This window comes from Anarhichas minor, unplaced genomic scaffold (genome assembly GCF_050575085.1).
Source record: "Anarhichas minor isolate MPS153535 unplaced genomic scaffold, ASM5057508v1 ptg000024l, whole genome shotgun sequence".
Classification (NCBI taxonomy): domain Eukaryota; kingdom Metazoa; phylum Chordata; class Actinopteri; order Perciformes; family Anarhichadidae; genus Anarhichas; species Anarhichas minor.
In genome coordinates, this window is record NW_027466470.1 from 2,322,464 (window position 1) to 2,347,751 (window position 25,288).

Genomic DNA, 25,288 nt, shown 5'->3' on the forward strand with positions numbered 1-25,288 from the left:
AACATGCTGACTGGTTTCCGGGTTTTAGAACTCATTCCTGCACCCTTCTGTCACAAGTTATAAAGCATAGTATATCATTGGTTACAAGGAAAGAAAAGAGGTAATGTTTGTACTGGTGAAAACTTTTGATGTGAGCTCACATTTGTTGCAACACTTCTGGGTTCCTCATCTGTATTTTTTGAACACGTTTTTGGTTAGAAGTTAGATGTTTGAAATAAGATCTGTGGTTAACCCAAGCTGAAGAGATTCTAACGTTTTGTTCTACGATATAAAATACTTCAGTTAACACCCCATAAGAAAATTTGTACGCATCTTGAATAAAGGCGGTTGCTAACAAGTGGCTCGTTTAGTTTAGTGGTGGTGGCATAGAGTCATGTGACCGTGGTGTAGTTCCTTTATAGCCTAACGTTAGCTTGTTTTTACTTCTCGTGATTGTATTTACACTTTAAAAAAAATCAGCTGTGTTTATTTGTCAAGATTATCTTACTGTACAAAAACATGTAAGTATCATAAACGTTATGTATGCCGCAGACAAAATGATCTGCAATAATCCAAACTCCGATGGAGGGAACCAGTGAGATGCTAACTTCCGGGTTGGCCTACAAAATACATACGTCACCCCTGCAGCTCTCTATTAGGCAACAAGCAGACAACTAAAATAAATACAAACATCCTCCAATGCATTTCACGCTTCATCTTGTGATAAAAACATTTAAATATTAATTTGTGACATGCTAAAAACACAGTGTCACAGTAGCACAATTCAGCTAACTGACCTAGCTAACATTTGCTAAAGCGTGTTGAATTGAGCAGCAGTGTTATTACTTATTGATTCAACGTTTCAGTTATGATATTAAGACGACTGTGTCAAAAAAATAATGGCATTTAAAGTAGAGTCCCACTTTGGGGACAACATTTGTAGTTCAATTGAGCCGCCATCATTATTACCCACAGTCACTTTATCAGTTGGGCATCCAAATTGTACTTTAAAAATAAAAGGGTAAGCTAACGGGACTGTGTGCTGTAGAAACATGATCACTCAACACAATTATCGCTCAATAACATATATTTAGTAACTTCTGTGCTGTAAACTAGTATTCTAGTGTAGCTTCCGTGTTCACATGCTAACGGGTGTCCTAGGAAAGCAGGGGAGTGAGTCATCTTACTGCGTGTACGATCTTTGATCAGGGCTCTCTGTGTGTGTGTGGGGTAGAGGGCGGTAACCACTGCAGTCCTACTACAGCAGTGTGTCCCCTCCTGGCCTCAGATACCGTCAGTGTTACTTGCGTTACCGCAGGAAGAAGTCGTTGAATTGTACATTTTATTTTTTATTTTTCTGTGTGTGTGTGTGTGTGTGGGGGGGGGGGGGAACGAACATGGCGGCCCCACCGAAGCGGCAGGACACTCGCAAATTTATAGAGAACCTGTCCGGCGCTGGGAAATCCATCGCAGTGCTGACGAGTGGAGGAGATGCCCAAGGTAAAAACGTTGTGTATCCTCGAGTTCCATTGTCGGACAGATACGTTGCCTCTATCAGTTTTAATTAAGCAGTGCTTGTCATTCAACAGCATTGATTTCGACTCACACTTAAAACAAATGTTACGTGTGTTTTTATTTTACAGTAATATTTAGGCCATAAAAACGACAGAAACATGTCAGCCCAAGAGCTGTCCGATAATGGATGTATGGCGGCGAGGATGTGTAATTTTTTTTTTTTTTACATGGATGCTATAATAGTTATCCCGGCGAAACACGTTAAGTATAATGTTTTATATTGATAATAGGTCTGCTAAAAATGAGTCCAGGTTGTAATCGGTGCTTTTGATTGATTTTGGAAAAGCAACAAGTGTTCGTGATGGCTGAATAATTCAAAAGACATCTTCTCTTTTACATAAGGTGTTCCTCCCCTTATCGTGCATCCTGGACCATTATCGTGCATCCTGCACCATTGCATCTATATATCTACTGTGTGCACGACATATATGGCGCGTGTGTGTTCGTGCATGCACCTGTGCGCGTGCAGCAGGACTTAATGTCATCATCGACCCGGATGAATCTATGCTATTTCTGTGGTATTCCCATAATGAGCTCAGTCAGTATGTATAATGACCTTGCTGTAAGTTTACATAATACTATTATATATTTATTTGATGTCTTCCTGACTTTAAGACAGCGAGTACTATTAAGGTTCCCTGGTACTTTTGTTTGGCTGAGTAATAGTTTTGAAACGTTAGACTGAGTATAAGCGCTCATATGAACTTCTCTTCCAGTGAAAATGATCAGTTATTACAGTAAGACGAGTAGATTCACGTGTGTTGCATAACTGAGGATGATTCACGAGAGGACCGGTGTCACGTAAAGAGTTAAAGGATCCCACTTCCGAGTCAGCCTTTCACAGTAAAGGTCACATTATTCTGTTTGCCCTTCGGCGCTTTTATTTGGCAGCGTATATCAACTTCCTGTCTGTTTGCCGGTAGCTTTACTCATCCTGTCGCGGTGAGATCGTGCCGTCTACGTGAGGAGCGCCGGGTACACAGTGACGTAGTGATGAACGGAAGCGGAATTACATTAATGCAAATGAACTAACAGTGAGGTGTTTTTATGATGTAATTTGTCATTATTATATTATACTGATAATTAATGCACACGGAGATATTTTCAATGGGTAAAATCCATTCTCATCAGCTCCAATATCGACCCTGAAACATCATCAGAACATAACCAACTATACATATACTGTCTATAAATACAGCATACTGACTATACACACACCATACTGTCTGTATATACACCATACTGTCGGTATATACACCATACTGACTATACACACACCATACTGTCTATATATACACCATACTGTCGGTATATACACCATACTGACTATACACACACCATACTGTCTATATATACACCATACTGTCTGTATATACCATACTGGCTGTATGGTGTATCTGTATTGTGCTCTTCTATCTACACAGTGCTGCAGGTTTACCACAGAGCTATTGTTGTTACGTAACACTGTGTCTCTGTAGGCTGCAGCACAGAACAGCATATGTTCCTCCTGATGATGCTCAGAGTCAATCATGCGTCACCGCTGTCCTAAATCTCTTCCATTCATAACTACTGCAAAGTGTTTATTATTGTTATTCACTAGCACTGAATCGAATGAAACAAGCCGACAAACTAAAGTACTTTATCTGAGATGGTGAACGATGTGTATCCTGTGACTGGATGCAAAAACGCTGCTGTTACTGTTAATACACTATATGCAAACATGCACTTAAGAAAAACATATATATCACAATAGATGTAGTGTAACGACATTTACAGACCAGTAGAACACAGTACATTGATTTAATACAAACTAAATAAAGAAGAGCAAAAATCTAATATCCTAAAAATATGGTACATTAAAAGCCAAACAAGATATAAGCTTTAGTGTTACTGTTGTAGTGAAAGAGGTCTTCCCTCACACGGGGTCACAGACTCCTCGCTCTGTCATGGATGACAAAAATACCTCGTGAAATTGAGAAAGCTTGAGAAATTCTACATTTTAAAATAGATTTTGTAAAATAGATTTTCCACGTCAGACGTTAACCTTCTTCACCTCTGCATGCTTTTCTGTGACATAGGAGCACCAACCCAACCTTAAGATGACACATGATTACCATGGCAACTTTTACTATAGCACTCAGGCATGCAGGCACACACACACACACACCCACACACACTGACGTGTGTAGTTCATGTTGACCCAGAGAAGTAGTGACTCTTTGTGGGTTAACATCCTGTTTGTCCACCTGGTGTCAGTTTACAATGATCCACGTTCTGCGTGTTGATCGTTTAGTTTATTTTCGACCTGAAACGATTCATTGATTGACAGGAAACTATAATCTATAATCTAAACTATTTCCACAGTTGAAGAATCATTTCAAGTCATCAATGATTCTTCATCTTCTAACTTGTTTGGACGTGCTGCAGGTTTCCTCTCATGTGACAGTGAACTGAACATCTTTCTAGTCTCATGAAACCCATCACAGCCCTCCACCTGACGTGGTTTTTGCAAATCTAGATTATCACGGCTTTGTATGCAGCAACAACAGCAACATCATTTAGAACATCATCCAAGAAGTAGTCACGTCCCGCGTGCACTCTGCAGACGAGGGCCGCTGAATGTGACGGGTTGTTCAGAGCTCGTGAGCGTGAGGAGGAGGTCTGGCGGACGGAGCCGTGCCGGCTGTGAGGAGCAGCTTGTTCCCGCTGAGCTCGGAGCTTTGCGTCACTCTGACCGACGCACAGAGAATAAGCTAAAGAGGAGCCACCCGTGACTTTATGAGAGTCATCACTTCATATATCAGTCTGCATCATATATCAGAAGTCTTTGGTAATGAGCAGGGTGATTCACGGTGAGCTTCAGCAATTTGGTGACGCAGAATTAGTAATTTCCTGCCGCCAGTGGTCTCCTGCCAACAACAAGGACAGAAGGAGTAGTGGTGATGTCGTGAAGCAGCGTGGGATCATGGGAGTTGTTGTCTTTGCTGCAGTGAGCTGCTCACAGCTCTGATTCCTTCAGGGTTCATCGTTCAGGAGGTTTTTATCATCGCAGAGGTCTCCTCTGATTAAAACCGGTAGAAACGCTGAGTGAAGCAGCTTCATGTCAAAATAATCTGTGTTTCCGACTTCTGTCAAAGCTCTCAACAACATACAACGTCTCTCAGCCAGATGTTTACATCAAATACTTTCATTAATCTACTCAATCAATACATCAGGGTGTCAGCCTCTGTCTGTACAATCAATGTGTTGATCACAGACTCAGACAGACATTTGTTTCTGTTTCTAATTTCTCTAAGTGCTCCAACAGACACTTAGTGAAATGTGGCACAAAATCCTCAAGGACACTCGTGTCTCCTCTCTCTCTGTCTCTGTCTGTCTCTCTCTCTCTGTCTGTATCTCTCTCCTTTGTCCTCTCTCTCTCTCTCACTGTCTGTCTCTCTCTGTCTCTCTCTCTCTCTCTGTCTGTATCTCTCTCCTTTGTCCTCTCTCTCTCCAGTCCTCGTCTCATTTGTCTGCTTCTTTCCTCTCTCTGTTTATGCTGTTATGTGTTTGCGGATCATATATGACATTTAAGTAAGTCATTGTATTTAAAGACACAGGTTTCTATTTAACAGAAGTATCTTTGTCTTATGTTTTATGTTTTATTATATTCCAGTCAATTTTTTTTACATTAGTAAAATCAATTATAAGTTCACCTGATAATTGGATGCACACACATATTAGTTATTTGTTTCCTTGTGAAAAAGGACAAACGTCTTAAGAAACCTGCAGTAAGATGCATCCATGGAGTTTAGGATATTTATATATATATATTAATATCTCTGCACTGTGACGTGACGACCACTGACTCTTCTCCGTTAACAGGCATGAATGCGGCGGTCCGGGCCGTCGTCCGGATGGGCATCTACGTGGAAGCCAAGGTCTACTTCATCCACGAGGTGAGACGTGACTCCAGACGTCACTGACGACGCGGAGCTGAGTTATTACTGACGAGTCTTCATGATATAAAACCAAAATATTGAATCAGAAAACGTTCCAATGAAAACACACGAGGAGGTTTTGGTTCCTCAGCACCAGTCAACATGGTGAGCACCAGAGACTGGCGACCGCAGTGAACGCTGTCGGTGTTTTAATGCAGGCTGGATCATCAGATGTGTAACGATTGGAGGTGAATGTGTCTGAACAGTTGGTGTCCTCAGAGGCCTTTTATTGTGCTGCTATCAGCAGAAGCTGTCATTCATTGTGATGTGTGGGAGCTTTGATAAGAACAGCTTTCATTGTGACGCGTTCTCAGTTATTTCACCTGCAGGAAGACGTCTCTGATGTTTCTTTTCATATTTCATCGGCTGATACAGAGTTCAGACTCCTGTCCTGTGTCCATGTCACGTTTTCTCCAGAGGGAATTTAACTTCCTGTCTCACTGCTGGAACTATTTAAACTCCTTATAAGGTCTGTTTATAGTCGTGACCGGCTGGTTTGCATTCAGGTAAACAAATGGTTGGTGTAGCTCGTAGTCTTTAGTTCGATGTGTTTGATGACGTACAGATCAGTGGTACATAGCTGTGACCTGTTATATATTTTAGCAATTTTCTCGTTTGATTTGGCTCGAATACAATCCATAAACTCCCAGAGAGTTTCTACAGATGTTAACTTATTGATTGTGTTTGGTAACTCTTACTTATTTTGGTCATTTCAAAAGGAAACGTTCGTCATTCTGAGAATCTTTTCAGTTGTGCTCATTTGCATGTTTTTCTTTATTGCACCGTAGACCAGTTTTACACGACTGTCCCATCATGCATTTCTCAGACAGCTTCTCTCTTCCTATAGACAGTGAATAGGAAAAAAGTGTTTGAAAATCCCATTTCCTATGCAACTCTGAGAGCTTTGTCTCCGCCGGTGTCACACCACGCCCATCCGTAGATCGACTTATTATGATTCAACATCAGGAAAGAGCGACGTCACATCCCCGTTTCATTAACACCGTGTTCGGTTCTGAATGTCTGAGAGTATAAGTGCAGTTTGAATGCAGAGAGAGAGGATGTGGTCTCAGTGTGGGTATGATTACCAGAGGCCCACTTCACCCTCCACTGGCTGCTCTGTGCTCATCGTCAGCCTCCGACAGCCACTCGGCTGTGAGTAATGACAGCCGAGTGCCGTGACGCCGTCCTTTCCTCCGGCTGGTAGTTTGGATCAGCGTACACGAAACCGTGGGAAGAAAACAAACAGCGGAGCTTCAGAAGCATAACTAGCAAACGTAATAATGTTTAGCTTCTCATGCTGTTGGTTATATTGTTTTCAAACGGGTTTTGTGCTCAAACTATTTGCAGGTTTATCAATTCATTGACTGACTGATAACTGATTCATAATGTCAAGTAATTTATCAAGCAATGATAAACATAAATTTGCAGATATCATTTTGTCTCTAGGAAATCACAACTTTGTGGGATTTTTGTTAATAGCATTTAGCTGCATCTGTTTACATATTAATGCTCAGGATGAGGATCAGGTGACCCACAGTCACGGTCACTGTTAACGTGTGTGTCCTGAATGACGTCTGTCTCTCCTCTCAGGGGTACCAGGGGATGGTGGACGGAGGAGACAACATCAAGGAGGCGACGTGGGAAAGCGTCTCCAGCATGTTGCAAGTGGTGAGTCGAGCTTCTTCTGCTGCTGGTCGAGGTCACACGCGCTCTCGCTAACAAGACTCCATCCTGTGTTAATGATGGAATCATCTTTAGCACCACAGAGTGCTGTGTGTAGATGCTTTGTGACTGAGGAGCAGCAGTGTTTGTGCTTCGGCCAACACGGTCGAATATTTGTGCTGAGTCAGTGATGATCATTGGAGACGACTCAGCAACGAGGCTTCTAGCCTTCAGCCAAATGAGTCTGTGATTAAATTCAACCTTCTCGCTCTTTGTTCACGTCGGACATTCATTGTTTCAAAGTGGATTATATTCAGTGCAACGGTGAACAAAGATTCATCTTGTAGAAAAGCAATATTATTATTAACAAGATAGATAGATAGAGAGAACAATGTGATCTCAGATTGTTCTTTGCGTCCCCCTCAGGGTGGCACAGTCATCGGCAGCGCCCGCTGCAAAGAGTTTCGTTCCCGCGACGGCCGCTTGAAAGCCGCGCACAACCTGGTGCAGCACAGCATCACCAACCTGTGTGTGATCGGAGGAGACGGCAGCCTGACCGGAGCCAACCTGTTCAGGGAGGAGTGGAGCGGTCTGCTGGACGAGCTGGTCCAACAAGGTGATGGATCGATCACTGCAGGGCTTCAGGTCGACCTTATATGTTCTCATTGTTGCTGCAGCCCTTTGTTGTCTGCCTCTCTGTGGCGGGTCTGAAGATCTGCGGAGATTAGATAAATTAGTCCGCTGACGCACGGAAAAACAAAGAAACATGAGATGTGATGAGGGCTGCTGGTGGTCGCAGGGTAAACACACTCTGCAGCCTGCAGCTCAGTGTGTCCACCAGAGGAGGGAAATGAAACTAGAAGTCTCCTCAGTAAATCATCTGCTGATCCTTTGATGGTTCTTTATTTGTGCTTCAGAACTTAACCGCTGTGAAGCGAAGCCAAACTTGACTTTGGCTTCGTCAAACAAAGAAAAATGCTCTCCCCTCGTCCTAAAATGATCCAAAATCGATACAAGAGTACTTTCCACAGAGTCCGACCCTCGATTAGGGACTTTTTGGGGGGGTCAAATGTTCCCTAGAGGTTAAAAGGTTCCTTGTCTCTGGGGAAAGCCGTCCAAAAGGAGGCTCATCTCTACAGGTTTATCTCCCTCTCTGACGTCTCTCAGGTCTGATCGATAAGGAGGCGGCCCGCAGTAACTCGGAGCTCCACATCGTCGGCATGGTCGGCTCCATCGACAACGACTTCTGCGGCACCGACATGACCATCGGCACCGACTCGGCGCTGCACAGGATCATCGAGGTGGTGGACGCCATCATGACCACGGCTCAGAGGTGAACGAATCCTGAGACGAGTACAGACCGTTCCAGCGGACCAGTCCAACGGGTTTCACTGAAATGTGCTGCTTCTTGTTCCTAACATTCCTTTTCACTGTGTTTCAGCCACCAGAGGACATTCGTGCTGGAGGTCATGGGCAGACACTGCGGGTAGGCTCCTCACTTTGTGTTCGAGTGCGACGCAGAGAGATTTAAACACCAAACACATGAGAACATGTAAAGAAGGAGGTTAAATATGCTGCTGTGCTCTCAGTCTCAATAACCAAACAAAGCCCATTCTGAATATCTATTGTCAAATTTAACTAAATCATCATTTTCTTCTGGATTACACACTTTTAGCTTTTAATAAGTCATGAGCTGGTAAAAACACTTTTATGTGGAGACGTCGATAAGTGAGGCCAGTGCATGTGTGTGTTCAGCCACACTATCTGTTACTGGGAAATAAAGATTCAAAGCAATGATTAAAATGTGTGTGTGTGCGTGTGTGTGTGTGTGTGTGTGTGTGTGTGTGTGTGTGTGTGTGTGTGTGTGTGTGTGTGTGTGTGTGTGTGTGTGTGTGTGTGTGTGTGTGTGTGTGTGTGTGTGTGTGTGTGCAGATACCTGGCCCTGGTCAGTGGTCTGGCATGCGGAGCGGACTGGGTTTTTATCCCTGAAATGCCTCCTGAAGACGGCTGGGAGGACAACATGTGTCAGAAACTGTCTGAGGTAACAAACACACACACACACACACACACACACACTAAAGTTTCACTGTCTCTAAATCAGTTGATATATGTGTGTGTGTAATACGTACATATAATACATAACATGGATACACATGCACTGTAGCAATACATTTTATTTACCTCAGCAACCTTTTTAGCTAAATGGTATTTAATGTTGTGTTTTCTGCACTTCAATGCCAGTTTTGGAACATATAATGAACGAAAAAGTAGTTTAATTGATGATATACTTCTTAGAAAACATCATAGTTCATGAGTCTGTGGCCCCTTAGGTAATGATTTTTAGTTATTTTTCACAAAGCATCTTTTAACAGGTTTTCAGTAGGAGTTTGAAGTGAAGTTGTTATGGCCATAACTTCTGGACACAGGGAGAAATCGCCCCCCCCCCCCCCCCCCCCCCCCTTGCTGCCATGTGCTCTCAATCGCCTCCAAAACACAACAGCAGGTTAAAGTAAAAATCAAATGGATTTATTATCCAAGAAGCATAAAAACAGATACAGACAGTTACAACCCGAATCACACCACTAATAACAAAACAAACCTATATATAAAATGAAAGTGAGATCCAATCCGAGCCACCCAGGAGGCTGGTCTGCCTCCTCGGTGGCCAGCAGAAGATCTGAAATCCCCCAGAGCTTCAAACTCTTTGTCTCCCCGAAGTCACATTCCTCAGCTCCTTGATTGGCTGAAGTCCAACAAGCCCCTCCTCGGCCGATGCCCCATTGTTACTCTCAACACCTCAAGCAGCCACTTTCACACAACCCCTGCTCCAGCACATTCCTCAAACCCCCTCTCACAGACACGTAATGCATGAAATGACCGGACTCCTACAAGTAAATAAACTGTATCACATTATATCCACAATTAGGAGCTTTAAAACTTAAAATCCATCTCAAGTTCAGAGACTAAAAAAGTGTTTTGGTGTAAAAGAGCGACTCTGGTGGGACTCGAACCCACAGCCTTTGAATAACCTCTCATGTGTTACGCTAGAAGTCCAATGCGCTGTCCATTGCGCCACAGAGCCGGCTGCTTCATTATGTAAACACACACACTCATATACTCACACACACACACACACACACACACACACACAGAGCTTCTCGCTTTCTCTTTCTCTCTCTCGTTCTCTCTCTCTCTCTCTCTCTTTCTCTCTTCTCAACAACTTGTATCAACTATATCTGCAGACATCTTAACTTGCTCACTTTCTTCTTTCAGGAAAACAACTTGAGTACCACATTAGTGGGTTGTTTGTCTCAACGTTTCTCATGTACACGTTACACACAGAGAGTCGCACACATTTGTGCCTTCAGCTCAATCTCAACTCTTTCTGTAACCGCTGTACAAACGATCCCACTGGAATGCAGCATTAGTTCGATTTCTACAAAGAAACTGAGATACGCTGTTTTACACAGTAAAGTAGCGACTCTTGTGGGATTCGAACCGACAATCTTTGAAACACATGTCAGGTGTTCAAATACAAGTCCAACGCTGTATCTATTTCCACGAGATACACACCAGCAGCTTGTTTGTGTTGAAGATTCAAGGACGGTCAATGTTTTAAACACGTAAATTGACGACTCCGGCGGGACTCGAACCCACAACCTTTGAATTGTATCTGTAATTATTGACTGGAATTCCAATGCGTTAATGTTCCAGTTTTAAGAAAAGGTAGCTGCCACATCAGCTGCTTAATTAATATTAAGTAAATCTATAAATAAATACAGGAATAAATATGTAAATATTACGCGTCACCGGTTAGTCAGCCGCCCTAATGTGGCAAAGAAAGCTACTTCTTCATAGGAGGAACAAGTGCATGTCAGCAGCTGAAGGAACCTGTTATTAATACAAACATTTGGGTCTTCTCTCTGTATAACACTGCCTCTGTTGGGACTCGAACCCACAACCTTTGAATTGCATCTCTATTGTTTAACTAGAAGTCCAGTGCGCTGTCCATTGCGCAACAGAGTCTGATATTTAGTATATCGACACACACAAATAAACAAACTAACTTATCAGATCATCGGATGTTTCAAAGAAAGATGTTACATATTTCATCACCTGATACTGACTGATGAAGTCTTCTAGAAGCTTTGATGTGGTGAGTGTGTTTGTTACCGTCCAGAGTCGATCTTGAGGTTCCAGGTTGAACATAATCATAGTTGCTGAAGGAGCCGTTGACAGACAAGGATTTACCATGTGGTTTAGTGAAGGACGTGAGTAGCGCTCAGTTTCAGACTGACGCAGAAGCTGGAGCAACTGGTGGATAGCAATACGTCTGAAGAGTTACAGTACAGCGTTTACTGTGGTCCAGACACTTTTGGTGTCCGTGTGGTTTATTAAGCCTCCAGTTTGCACCAATGTTCAATTTTGAAACCGTCAATAGTAGAAAATACACCAGAATGAGCTTCAACCACGACAAAATGTGAGAAAACACAAGTTAAACCTCAAACATTGGCCTCTTTCTGTGTCAGTGAAGGGTCGATATGATGTCCCTCAGTTTCACGCAGTTCCACCGACTGACAGTTGGTGGCAGGAATGTGCATTTGAGCGATCTGTAACTTTATTATAAACATGCAAAGAAGACGATTGGTAGCTAGCAAACAGGAAGTCCTTCAGTTATATTCAAAACGTGCTTTCAAAATGTTTGATGAATAACTTGTTAGGCCCAGAGGAAACAAGCATATTGGTCAGAAACACTACGTATAAACTCACTTGTTTGTTAAGAATGAAACCCCACGTAGAATATTTAAGCTAACCTTTCTGTTTAATGTCCTTTTAATAATTATGTGTCACGTTTGAAGTCGATTCTACATCGGCCCTTCAGTTGCAAAACGTTTTCTGTCATGTTCTCAAATGCTTCTGCTTCTTTTGCATCCCTCTAGAACCGTGCTGATAAGAAAAGGCTGAACATTATCATCGTATCTGAGGGGGCCATAGATTCCCACAACAAGGCAATAACTCCTGATTACATCAAGGATGTAAGTACAACGGAGTCACCGACCCACTGACTCTCCTTCAGAAGCTGTGTTTTATTCCCTTACATGGTGTCCTGTTGGTTTCCTTCAGAGCATGAACGCACACCAACACATTTAATGTCCTATGTGTCACTGTTTTTTCTTTCATGCAACTTATTTCTTTACGTTTCTTTTCTAAAATGTCTTCTCCCTTTTATATGTATTGATTCCGTATATATGTTGTGTCCCGTTGCTCCCTTATCTTTTCTGCATGCACATTATTTGACAGGATTTGATATCATTGTACGCAGTTCCTTTATTGAGTGCTTAATCCTCTATCATCATTGGTTCTCCCTCCGTACCCAGCTGGTTGTACGCTGCCTGGGCCTTGACACCCGGGTCACCATCCTGGGCCACGTGCAGAGAGGCGGGACCCCCTCTGCCTTTGACCGGATCCTGGTGAGTCACGATATCTTTTAATGCTTCTCGATGGAAAACAATGTGACGTGAAATGATAAATCGTGAGCCAAGTCAAAGTGATATTGTCCTTGCAGGCCAGTCGTATGGGCGTGGAGGCGGTGCTGGCGCTACTGGAGGCCTCTGCCACCACCCCGGCCTGCGTTGTCTCTCTGGTTGGCAACCAGGCAGTTCGACTTCCACTTATGGAGTGTGTTCATTTGGTAAGAGTGTGTGTGTGTGTGTGTGTGTGTGTGTGTGTGTGTGTGTGTGTGTCATGCAGAGAACACGTGTGCACTCTTGAGATTGCTCCATTACATGTGAGCCTTAAGCGTTTCTAATAACAGAGAATTAATCATTTGAAATTGTCTTAATGTTTTTAACATGTGGAGCTCTTCTGTGTCTCGTCATCAGACTCAGGAGGTGCAGAAGGCCATGGATGAGAAGAAGTTTGAAGAGGCAGTGAGACTGCGTGGCAGGTATTTTTGAACTTTAACTTCTTTCGATGTGATGAAACATCGGATTCAGGCTTGAATAAAGAGAGGTCTGTGTGTCCACCTGTTTCATCAGAGGTCCTGCGTGATGTACGAGATGTATTTCTTGTGTTTGCATTGCTTGTTGTTTGACTCTAAGTGGTTTCTCCTCAGCAGCAACAGAACTCATCCACTGTGTATTTTCTAATGTGCTCTGCAGTAGCTTTGAAAACAACCTGAGCACCTACCGACTCCTCTCCTACCGGAAACCAGATTCTGAGCTTCCAACTGTAAGTACTCGTTAAAACCAATCAGTACTAATGAAACAAACGATGATTATTTCAATCACAGCATTATCACAAATGTAATTCTTCCAATGTGTCTCTCCACCAGCGGCTCTGAGATTTGTACGGTAGCATAAGGTACTTCCTGGTCAGGTGCCTTCTGGGTGCTGCGGTCCTTTTTGTGACACTAACACAGAGTCTGTTTTTCCTGTCCTGAGGGTGAGGAGGAGGAGGAGGAGGGTGAAGAGCAGTCTGATGTATGTGAGGAGTAGTGAGGCAGCAGCTGAGCAGGCTCTAGGCCGGCGTAGTTCACAGAGCAGATCAGCTTTATAGCAACTAATCATTTTACCATATTGTGAAACACACTTCATTCAGAGTTAACAGAAACTAAATAAAAGTCACCAAACCCGTCTTACTCAGTGGTTCCACTGTTCAAACAATCACCAACTCTGGTTAGGTCAAAATAAACCCTTAATTACCCGTTTTAGAATCCATGAAACCAGCCTGAAAAACAATTACATAAGAGTCTTTGGAGCAGAGCCAGATAGTTGTTGGACCCTGGTCAGAGCTGCCTGATGCTAAGCTATGATTGGCCAGTCTGCCTTCGAGGGGCGGGACCTAGCGAAGGGGAAGGAGGAATACTTTCAAGGCCTAATCATTCATTCATTCCCTGCACACTGAATACCAATGACGACTTGAGGCTGAGTGTATGAGGCTTGCATTCAAATGTGGGTCATGAACACACAACTTCATGGGCTTCACCTGAAGTTGCACTTTGATATTCAGGGTTGAAAGTTGCCGTGCAGCAGTTTTAGATTGTGTCCCAAAACATGTTATCCTCAGCAGCTAGTGGGACGGATGATTGGAGTTTGAATAGCTTTGGATTCTCGGTGAAAGTCAATATTTTCATTGGTTGTCACGAGAAAGCAGCCGCTGCTTCGCTGCGTCTTTTAGCAGCATGTGGCTTCTTGCATGCGAGGTCGTCTTTGCCAGCTGCTGTTCTGCTCTGAGGCAAAGCCCTGCATGGCTCCTCAGCTCAGTTACTGAGATGTGAATGATATCATCAGGGAGTGGGGACGGACTACTGTCCCGTCAGGCATGGGGAGCAATTCTTCTTTAATCTGCTAAATAATCCTGCGGGGATAAACTGGCCTACTTCACGTCTGCTGCAGAAATCACTGCTTGTCTTCATTGCCTCTAACAGCCGCAGAGAAGCAATCTTCTTCTTCAACTCAAGCGTCATACATGCTGTGATTGTACAGTGAATGTGTGACCATGTTTTAAAAGCTTATAACATTCGGCCAAACTGTGTGCTAGTGCCAGGTTTTGCTGTCTCCACTGTGTGTGTGTGTGTGTGTGTGTGTGTGACCGCTTCTCTCTTCATCCCCAGAGCTCCTTTAACGTGGCCGTGCTGAACGTCGGCGCCCCGGCAGCCGGTATGAACGCCGCCGTGCGCGCTGCTGTCAGAGTGGGGATCACTGAAGGCCACAAAATGTTTGCGGTCAGCGACGGCTTCGAGGGTTTCTCCAAGGGACAGGTAAGAGTGAAGGGGACGCATGCAACTACGTGGTACGTAGTTATTCGCCGTGTCTCGGTTTGTGTCATTTAATCACTAATTGACGTGTAGTCTAAGTGTCAGAGGTATCGGCTTCTCAGACGCCAAAGCTGTCGTCTCAAAGAAAGCTCCAGTGCGAGAAGTTCATTCCCCTTAAATCAATATAACCGTCACGCTGTGTAAACTGTAGCTGTGAGTTACTGAAGTATGAACAGAATCTTATTCACCTGAACCGGACACCGCCGGCAAGCCAACTTATCTTGAGGCGTGATTGGTCAGACCTCGCTGTCTCTCCTCACTCTGATAGAGAGATCTCTCCATCTTATTATTTAATGTATTACGTCTGATGTCTGGATGCTGAGACTTTGGCCCCTGCACCCCTCAGTGATCCAGGAGCAAATCATCTATAAGCTCAGTTTAAAGTATAGCGCTCATTAAGAGTAGGTGATGGATGTCAGCAGCATTCCTTGGAGGTCAAAGTGAATAATTGATGAGTAGCAGGAAGCAGGAAAGTGTCTTTCCCACGGCAGCTATACCATGCACACACACACACACACACACACACACACACACACACACAGTCTGAACTATATATGATGGTGATAATGTGCTGCTGGTTCACATTACTTATTATTATTAATTATGACACCTTCCTGCTTTTCAAATCAGATCAAGGAGATCAAATGGGGAGATGTCGGTGGTTGGACCGGCCAAGGAGGCTCCCTGCTGGGGACTAAACGGTGAATATGAGAGTAAATGTGTGATCAGGAGCTGAAGTCATCAGTAGTGATTGAACTGTAGATATCGTCAGTGACTTTGGTTCTTTACATCGAGAGTGATGTTAACATATTGACCCATTTTCTTGCTCACTTCTCTCACATCATCCCTTGTTGTTGCTTCAGACTCGTGATATCTATCTTTAAACAACATATTAACAATTATTTCCTTTTTGTATAAACTAGAACTCTTCCAGGGAAACATCTGGACAAGATAGCGGAGCAGATTAAGCTCCATAACATCAACGCTCTGCTGGTCATCGGAGGATTTGAGGTAAGAAAGAAGAACAAGCTGGTTCAATCCCTAAAAATATTATATTGTGACTGTTTTATAATTCAGTATAGCTCCTAATAATTCTATGAAAGCAGAAATCTTGAGTAATATTTTCATTGCTCAGCGATATTGTTCCTGTCGTACAGCGTTATTAAGAACTCTCTCTTTAAGTGCATTATGTTTTGTGTTGTTTAATGTTTCTGATTTCACTGATTAGAATATTTCAATATGCAAAACATGTCTCCATTTCTGCATAACCACATTTTCAGAATACAATTCAGACACATTGAAATGTCATGAGCTCCCTCCTTGTCCGTCCACATCTGGTTTTTACTTCATGGCCGAGCTGCAAAGCCAAAACCGTACATTTGGAACTATTTGGAAACCTGATACTAAAATATCTCAGAAATGGAACTTCCATCACAAATTTAAACAACGTTTTTTGAAATAAAACAAAACATTTATCAGTAAACTGTCTAACAATACAGAATACAGAGGTTTCTGTGCAGCTTGGTCAGATAGTGAACACTGTCTCCCTCCCTGTCTCCCTGTGTGTGGAGCTACAAACGTCCTCTGTGTGTCTCTGTCCTCCCTGTGTGGCCTGGTGCCTTTGGCTTCTCCCACCAGTACAGTCCTCCCGTCTGTCCCACCTTTATGTCTTCCCTACATGATCCTCAACATTTAATGTGTTCGTACTGGAAAAGATGAAAGTAATATCAAAGATGTCAGTACGCTAAGTTAGCACTTGTTAGCACACAAGACAAACCCTACACCAGGATCTAGTTAAACACTCTCCCATGTCCTCTAGTCCTGGTAGAGACCTTGGCGTTAGGCCTCTTCCCTTTTCTCCCACACCTCCTCCCCGCTGTCTGTACATCCTCAACGACCACCAATAAGACGCTGGCTCTCACTGCTGCAGGCCTACGTGGGATTGCTGGAGCTCTCTGCTGCGCGGGACCAACATCCCGAGTTCTGCGTGCCCATGGTTATGGTCCCCGCCACCGTCTCCAACAACATACCCGGTTCAGACCTCTGCATCGGCTCAGACACCGCTCTCAATGCCATCACTGATGTAAGTTGTTTACAGTGATACGTGTGTGTTTGTAGTCGGGACGTAATGCGCTCACACCATCCGGTCTGTCAGAGTTTTGGGGCTTCGCTGATCCACAGCTCGCGTCCTCGCATCAACCATCAGAAGGTGGACTTCATTTGAGTTAAGACACTTCAGCAGAGGTTCACATGACGTTGACAAGAATATCTTCTGTCAATATTATTGCTGTAAAGTATCGATGGGCTGCAATATGTTCTGTGTCAACACAGGCAACCTGACACTCAGCAATGGAACCTGTAACTAAAAACTAAAAAACTGCTGGCAAGACATTGACATTTGTTTTGAATATCATTGAGTTTTATTTATTTATTTAAGTTTAATGAGGTAGATGTTGCAGCCACAGGTCCTAGAGTTAAGGATGCACCGATCAGACTTCTTCCGTCCCGATAACGATACCGGGGTTTTAGGTATCAGCTGATAACAATGGGTCATTCTGCAGCATGATTCTTCTGGAGAAGCTCGATTATTTTACGTGTTTATATTTTGCCGCCCTTGAAACATTAGCTTCCCAGATATTTTAGGTATCCACATGACCTGTTGACGTAGCAAACAGCTGACATGTTTGTTGTTATCTCCCTCCTACCAGCGTGCTGCTCAGCCCTAAACATAGAACTGAATAGAAAAGATCTGCCCCATTGTCACCAATGTTGAGTCGGTAACGGCCCCGATATCGTTATCAAATCGGTGCATCCTTACAACAGCAGAAAGTCACTCACGATTACCTCAAAGGCTAATCGGGAGGATGAGACACACACATCAGTGAAACCCTTGATGCTGGTGTTGTTGGGGGCGAGCTGGTCAGCGGAGGTCCCAGGTAAGTGCTCGTGCATGCAGTGAACTGTGTTGTGGCAGCTGCGCGTGGCCCCGGCTGTGTTTGTTTGGGAAACAGCCGGTGAGCGGACGGGGATGTGTTTCAACGCTCAGAGTCAGCGCGCATGGAGAGTAAGTCTGCATGCAGTCTAGGCATGAAGTCCAGCATCGCTGAATGCGGTCTGGATATTATTTTGACTCCAGGCCCGGCCCTCTTTACATTCATGTACGTAAAAGGAAGCATCGCCTCCGGCCTCTGGAGACTCACCGCAATCTTTATCTTTACGCGTCAACCCCCCATCCCATCTCCTCTCAGCCAAAGGCCCCATCACCTGGAGAGAGCCAGACTGCAGCACACACACACACACACACACACACACACACACACACACACACACACACAGCTGCATCTTCATGGTCTCAGTTTAATTCAAAGGACTCCCTTTACTTGTGTCCTTCAACATCGGTCTAGAAAAATAGAAATATGTTTTTATTAACTGGGAAAGCTCCTAAAACAGATTTAGATTATCGTTCACCAACTCCATTAAGGGAAAGATCTCCATTTATTTAAACCAACATCAGCTAAGTGGTTCACACACTCAGAGTTTATCTTTCAGATCTTCAAGAGTTCTCAGTTGTTGTGTAAATACTAGATGCTGTAGATGTTGGTGAAACAAAAAAACACCCCTGAAAACAAAGAAAAGTGACGGAAAAGTGCAGATTTCTTGCTTAGGAACTGCAAAGACAGTCCATGAACATGAGTCCATATTACATACTGTAAACAGTTAGTATGAAGCAGCACATTGGGTCACAGCTTCAGTTAGAAACCAACGAAGGATTCAAGTCAAAGGAGCCTCTGTGCACCATGAAGCAGCCTGTTGAATCCCTGTAGTCTGCATCACAGAGGGACAGGGTCTCAGATGAGTAGTGTGCCCCCCCCGGTGGTCTAACCTCATATCAGGGCCACCATCACCACCAGGCCTTTGAGTCCCTGCTGGAGCTGCACGAGGCCCGGGCCGCCTGCGAGGAGTTTAGCATCCCGATGTGCATGCTGCCTGCTACCATTAGTAACAATGTGTAGTCCTTCACCGACCTCAGTATCGGCGCTGTCACGGCTCTCGAGGCCATCGTGGAGGTAAGGGCCAGTGGTGACGACACGAAACACCTGGAATATAACAGCCAGAGGCCTCCTGTAGTGTTGCATGTCTTAGAATAATGACGAGTAATAGTTCATGCTTCTGAAGATACAGTGAGAGTTTAAAACAAGATATCTCAGCAGTAAAGCTAGAATCTGTGAGTGAACACAACTTCACTGATGGGACTCTTCTTAAAGCGTGGACACTAAAGGTAACTGCATGTCTACTCAGTATTTTGTCTACTTAAGGAGAGCTGCAGCTGATCATTATCATTATTTAACTGTGTTGATTTATTGTTTAGTCTTTAGCCCAAAGTTCAGATTTACTCAGACAAACAAAAAGCCAAAAGTACTTAAGTTAATTTAATTCAAAATAGATAAAAGCAGTTGTCTTATTTCTTCTTGATTGCACATCAGATGATTGTTTCAGCTCTACTCTGATGAACCAGTCTGTGATTTCTGCTCGTTAATAACTGAGTTCTGCGCGTGCGATGCAGACGTGTGATCGCATCAAGCAGTCGGCCAGCGGCACCAAGCGGCGGGTCTTCATCATCGAGACCATGGGGGGCTACTGCGGCTACCTGGCCACCGTGGGCGGCCTGGCTGCAGGCGCCGACACCGTCTACATCTACGAGGAGCCGTTTGGCATCCGGGACCTGCAGGTCAGAGACCAAGTCTGCTTTAAGTGTTTAGTGAAGACGGCAACGTTAAAGGCAACTTAAAGGCTCGTATCTCCTCCCGATGTGTTCTTAATGTCTTTATGTTTCATAACCTTCATTTAACCTCAGCAGTAAACGTTAATGTAAATGTTTTCAAAGCCTCTGAGCTGCCTCCGCCTGGACGTTTCAGGAGTGTGCAGGTGACCCAGATATGATGGCAGTCGTGCTTATTAATAACCTCTGAGCTGCGTCACTCATTCCGTGACAGACAGATCCCATCAACACGCATCAGGTCGGGGGGGATTAGAGCCGTCGCTGTGTCTACGTCGTTACTGTCGCACTGTTTTAAAATTAAACTTTGTTAGATTCTTGACAATTTACAGAGCAACTCCTCTACGCCTCAAATGGATGCCGACATCCTGACTTTATGTTCTGATGTTGTTTCATTTTTATTTTTATTTTAGTCTGGAACAGTTTAACGTCTTTTACTTTTATAAAAGTTGTTTTTTAAATTGCACTGCCTTGTGTGAGCTACTTTCCACTCTACAAATAATAATATACAGTTAAGTGGCAACAGAAGATAAACTAAAAAGTGTATTAGTAAAATAATTATGAATGTGTTAGTGTTACTCTACATTATGAAGAGGCATTAGCCAACATAAAATGGGACTTAACTGAGAGTACATGTGTGTGGGGGGGGGGATACTATTTTAAAGCAGCTGTTCCATATCGTCACACTCTTCTACTAAAAAAAGTGTTATATTTGAAATATAAAACCTTTTTTTTCCTCCTAATGACATTTAAAAGATGAATGAATACGATGAAAGGAGCCCTGTAGAACCTTCCTTATGCATTAAAACCAGTCTGGGCTTCATCAGAAGGGTACAAACAGCAGCTATGGGGCCCCCTGGTGGTGTAAATGTCACCCTGCACCCCTCTGTTCCTCTGTTCTGGGGGGGGGGGGGGGGGGGGGGGCTGCTCGTGCTCGTGCATGTTGCAGGCTGCAGGCTGCAGGACGCCGTCGCTCCGGTTGTAACGCGAGGCTTCGTTCTCTGTTTCAGGCCAACGTGGAGCATCTGACGCAGAAGATGAAGACGAGCATCCAGAGGGGCTTAGTGATCAGGTGAGTCAAATGTTACATTTCCACTGTTGTTTCCTTGCCGCACACATTATTTAACCTGTGTGTGTGTGTGTGTGTGTGTAGGATTGTAAAACTCTGTTTTTTGTTGGTAATAACTGTGTTTTGTCTGAAAGAAAATAAGTATTTGTCTTCAATGAAATACCCGACATTTTAAAATGTCTTAGACAGCTAATGGACCGTGCACACTTTACTTAGTGTCTTCTATTGTTGCTATTTTAAGTCCACTGCAGCATCACGCTGTGTAAAGTGCTCCTAGCAGGATGGAGGTCTGGGGAAGTAGGACACATGTAATATTGTGGACAGTGTGTAGGTGACATTGTGTGTCTGCGCTGAGGTTTGCACCTGCGTCAGTGGTGCATCCTAAGTGGCTCAAGGGCACTTGAGCAGTGGGGGGTGTCGAGAACAAACAGCTTGAGGACACTAGTTAGTTAGGCTGCTTAAAGGGCCGGTTCACCCAAAGGAGACTAAATACAGCCACATCTCTGTGTCGCTGTTCAAACGGACAATCCACAGATCACTCCACTCAACCTTCATGTGGGATTGTTTCTTTGGTAAAAAGTAGATCCAAAGAAAAGGGTTTACAGCAGCTCCTGACTTTATTTTAGTTTAGTTTATTCAGCGAGCCGACCCCTCTTTAACTAAGCTGTTGCCCTTTTAACGTGTGTTTCAGAAATGAGAACTCCAACGAGAACTTCACCACTGAGTTCATCTACCAGCTGTACACTGAGGAGGGACGAGGAGTGTTCGACTGTAGGAAGAACATCCTCGGTCACATGCAGCAGGTCGGACGCACGCACACACACACACACGTTGTTTTTTATTATATATGCTGTATTTTCACCAGTTGAAGTGAACAGATTTTGTTGCACTAATCATCACTGTGATCATTTTACATGTATAATACAAATATCCATTTTAATATTGTGATATTATTTTTCACAGCCTTGATTTAAATAGAACAATATTTTCCTTCTTCACAGGGAGGAGCTCCATCACCATTTGATAGAAACTTTGGCACCAAAGTCGCTGCTAAAGCCATTCAGTGGATCACACAGACGCTCAAGGACTCTTACAAAGGAGGTAAGACGCGACTCAGTAATGGTGTGTGTGCACGAGTGTGTGTTTGGTTATCAAGGCTGAAGCGTGTCTTCATTGCAGGGCGAGTGTTTACTAACTCGGAGGACACCGCCTGCCTGTTGGGGATGCGTCGCAGAGCTCTGGTCTTTCAGCCGGTGTCACAGCTCCGGGACGAGTCTGACTTTGTGTGAGTAACATTTTACAGTTTTCCTCTCGGTAGCATTACAGCTCCGTGACCCCCTTGCTGTTCAGAGATCAATCTAATCATAGTATAGATTCACAGCCCGGCTCAAAGGACAACAAAGAAGGGAGGAAACAGGAGACACGTGTGTGTGTGTTTTGTCTCCTCAGCCACAGGATCCCTAAAGAGCAGTGGTGGCTGAAGCTCCGCCCACTGATGAAAATCCTGGCCAAGTACAAGACCAGCTACGACGTGTCCGACTCCGGGCAGCTGGAACACGTGACCCACGTGCGACCCAAAGACGCCGACGCCTCGGCGGCCATCTGAGCCACGCCCCCCCCCCCCCCCCCCCCCCCCCCCGCTGCCGGAGGAGGAGGAGAGCTTCAACCCAACAAGCAGACATCTGTGACTGCTACTCACACAATCACAGATCGACGCGCTGATTGACTGCAAATACATTAAAGTAGATTTATCAAAGTTGTGTTGTACGGTGAAGTCGTGGGACTTATCAGAAGGGATCTTCTATTTTATTAAGATAACGACGGGGAAGAGTTAGATATCGACAGATTACGTTTGAGGGTGAATAGAGCTCAACAAGCAATCAGAGCTGATATTGTATTTTCCAGATTCCTAATCAAAGTTATTATAACCTTAAATATATATTGCCCTCCTTACTATGTACTGAATAGGTTTCAAGTTATCGTCCTGAAACTGTAGCTGTATCAAAATTAATTTTTAACCACCAAGTTGACTGAACACCCGCGTGGTGTAGCTGCAGCGAGGCTGAGGCGGGTGATGTCCAGCTGCCGTTATGTTTTATTATTTCCTACAGCACTTTGAGCCCTTTAATCAATGTAAACCCATGAAGCTGCTTTTAAAGAGAGAATATATACACAAGGAGGATCACACGGTGTCGATCTAACGCCTGTTCACGCCTTGAAAAACGTGTCTAACAACTTGATTGTAAAATGAAATGTGACCTACAGGAGGTTTAGTGGGCTGAGCTGGTCGTGTGTGTGTCCGTCCTATCACCTGCTAACTGTGTGTGTCTGTGTGTGTGTCCGTCCTATCACTTGCTAACTGTGTGTGTGTGTGTGTGTGTCCGTCCTATCACCTGCTAACTGTGTGTGTGTGTGTGTGTCCGTCCTATCACCTGCTAACTGTGTGTGTGTGTGTGTGTCCGTCCTATCACCTGCTAACTGTGTGTGTGTGTGTGTGTGTGTGTGTGTCCGTCCTATCACCTGCTAACTGTGTGTGTGTGTGTGTGTGTGTGTGTCCGTCCTATCACCTGCTAACTGTGTGTGTGTGTGTGTGTGTGTGTGTGTGTGGTGTTGCCTTATCCGTCTGTATCCGCCCTGGGCTTTGTTTGTGGCATCTTTATAGATGGGGTTATAGAGTAGGGTCCTGCTGTTGCTGTAGTTTGGCCGTGGAGTGGAGAATGTCTAACGTGTACACAACATTAACTCAATGTGCTGGAAGTGTGATGTGTGTGTGTGTCCTGTCAGAGTAATAAAGCATTTATCGTGTGGAAAGTTATGAAATTGTGTTTGTCAGTAACTTCTATTGATTGATAAATGAAAAATGTCATCATATGGTTTGTCGAAATAAGTCATAGTATAGCACATTGAAAGGATTGAGTTAATATGTCATGTCAAAATCAGAACCAGAATCAGATATGGTTTATTGCAAAGCATTTTTGAACATACAAGGAATTTTCCATGGGGATTGGTACTTAACAATATACACATTACAATAGTATGAAGACATAACCAAAAACATTACATTTTTCAATAGAACATGATGAACAATATACAAGTATGTTTAAAGAAAACACCGTGAGCCTGGCTGCAGTCGGGATGAAACCGTTGTTTTCCTTGAGGTGTTTCATACAGATTTTGTCCGGGGTGAGAGGGGTCAGTCAATGCTTCTTGCCTGCCTCAGGGTCCTGGAGGCTGTGACCAGATGGTGATGAAGGAGGTGAGGATGGACTCGGTGTAGAAGTGCACCGTCATCGTCTTTGGCAGGTTGAACTTCTTCAGCTGCCGGAGAAGGTGCATCCTCTGCTGAGCCTTCTTGGTGGTGGAGAATGTTCTGCTCCCATTTGATACGGGCAGGCTGGGCTGGGTACTTGCAGAAATCCACAACCATCTCTACAGTCTTTAGTGTTGAGCTTATCAATGACATAGTATAGCATGCCAAAAAAAGTCACTAAAAAGGTCATAGTATAGCATGCCAAAAATAGTCACTAAAAAGGTCATAGTATAGCATGCCAAAAATAGTCACTAAAAAGGTCATAGTATAGCATGCCAAAAATAGTCACTAAAAAGGTCATAGTATAGCATGCCAAAAATAGTCACTAAAAAGGTCATAGTATAGCATGCCAAAAATAGTCACTAAAAAGGTCATAGTATAGCATGCCAAAAATAGTCACTAAAAAGGTCATAGTATAGCATGCCAAAAATAGTCACTAAAAAGGTCATAGTATAGCATGCCAAAAATAGTCACTAAAAAGGTCATAGTATAGCATGCCAAAAATAGTCACTAAAAAGGTCATAGTATAGCATGCCAAAAATAGTCACTAAAAAGGTCATAGTATAGCATGCCAAAAATAGTCACTAAAAGGTCATAGTATAGCATGCCAAAAAGTCACAAAAAGGTCATAGTATAGCATGCCAAAAATAGTCACTAAAAGGTCATAGTATAGCATGCCAAAAATAGTCACTAAAAAGGTCATAGTATAGCATGCCAAAAATAGTCACTAAAAGATCATAGTATAGCATGCCAAAAATAGTCACTAAAAAGGTCATAGTATAGCATGCCAAAAATAGTCACTAAAAAGGTCATAGTATAGCATGCCAAAAATAGTCACTAAAAAGGTCATAGTATAGCATGCCAAAAATAGTCACTAAAAAGGTCATAGTATAGCATGCCAAAAATAGTCACTAAAAAGGTCATAGTATAGCATGCCAAAAATAGTCACTAAAAAGGTCATAGTATAGCATGCCAAAAATAGTCACTAAAAAGGTCATAGTATAGCATGCCAAAAATAGTCACTAAAAAGGTCATAGTATAGCATGCCAAAAATAGTCACTAAAAAGGTCATAGTATAGCATGCCAAAAATAGTCACTAAAAAGGTCATAGTATAGC

The 25,288-nt window shown here is 43.6% G+C and overlaps 1 protein-coding gene and 1 non-coding gene across 2 annotated transcripts; one reads left to right on the plus strand and one right to left on the minus strand.

Annotated features, from left to right (window-relative positions):
• The first annotated feature begins 1,143 nt into the window (after positions 1 to 1,143).
• LOC142956442 (ATP-dependent 6-phosphofructokinase, platelet type-like) lies at positions 1,144 to 23,681 on the plus strand. The gene is made up of 22 exons (XM_076098045.1): positions 1,144 to 1,479; positions 5,419 to 5,492; positions 7,125 to 7,202; positions 7,623 to 7,812; positions 8,364 to 8,529; positions 8,638 to 8,682; positions 9,129 to 9,237; positions 12,137 to 12,232; positions 12,575 to 12,667; positions 12,763 to 12,888; positions 13,079 to 13,143; positions 13,358 to 13,427; positions 14,812 to 14,958; positions 15,646 to 15,716; positions 15,939 to 16,026; positions 16,946 to 17,098; positions 19,580 to 19,744; positions 20,803 to 20,864; positions 21,553 to 21,664; positions 21,863 to 21,962; positions 22,041 to 22,146; positions 22,311 to 23,681. Exons 1-22 carry the CDS (start codon positions 1,377 to 1,379, stop codon positions 22,465 to 22,467), a joined length of 2,376 nt encoding a protein of 791 aa, XP_075954160.1. The 5' UTR covers positions 1,144 to 1,376; the 3' UTR covers positions 22,468 to 23,681.
• On the minus strand, positions 10,187 to 10,278 carry trnar-ucu (transfer RNA arginine (anticodon UCU)). Its single transcript is given in 2 exon segments — positions 10,187 to 10,222; positions 10,242 to 10,278. It is a non-coding gene; the product is annotated as a tRNA-Arg (tRNA).
• Positions 23,682 to 25,288: the final 1,607 nt, after the last annotated feature.

Excerpts from the sequence above, each read along its gene's own strand:
- LOC142956442 (XM_076098045.1), top strand. The coding sequence starts at position 1,377 with ATGGCGGCCCCACCGAAGCGGCAGGACACTCGCAAATTTATAGAGAAC. Across the intron at positions 7,813-8,363 it reads GGACGAGCTGGTCCAACAAG|GTCTGATCGATAAGGAGGCG; the intron begins GTGATGGATCGA and ends GACGTCTCTCAG. Across the intron at positions 21,665-21,862 it reads TCCTCGGTCACATGCAGCAG|GGAGGAGCTCCATCACCATT; the intron begins GTCGGACGCACG and ends CCTTCTTCACAG.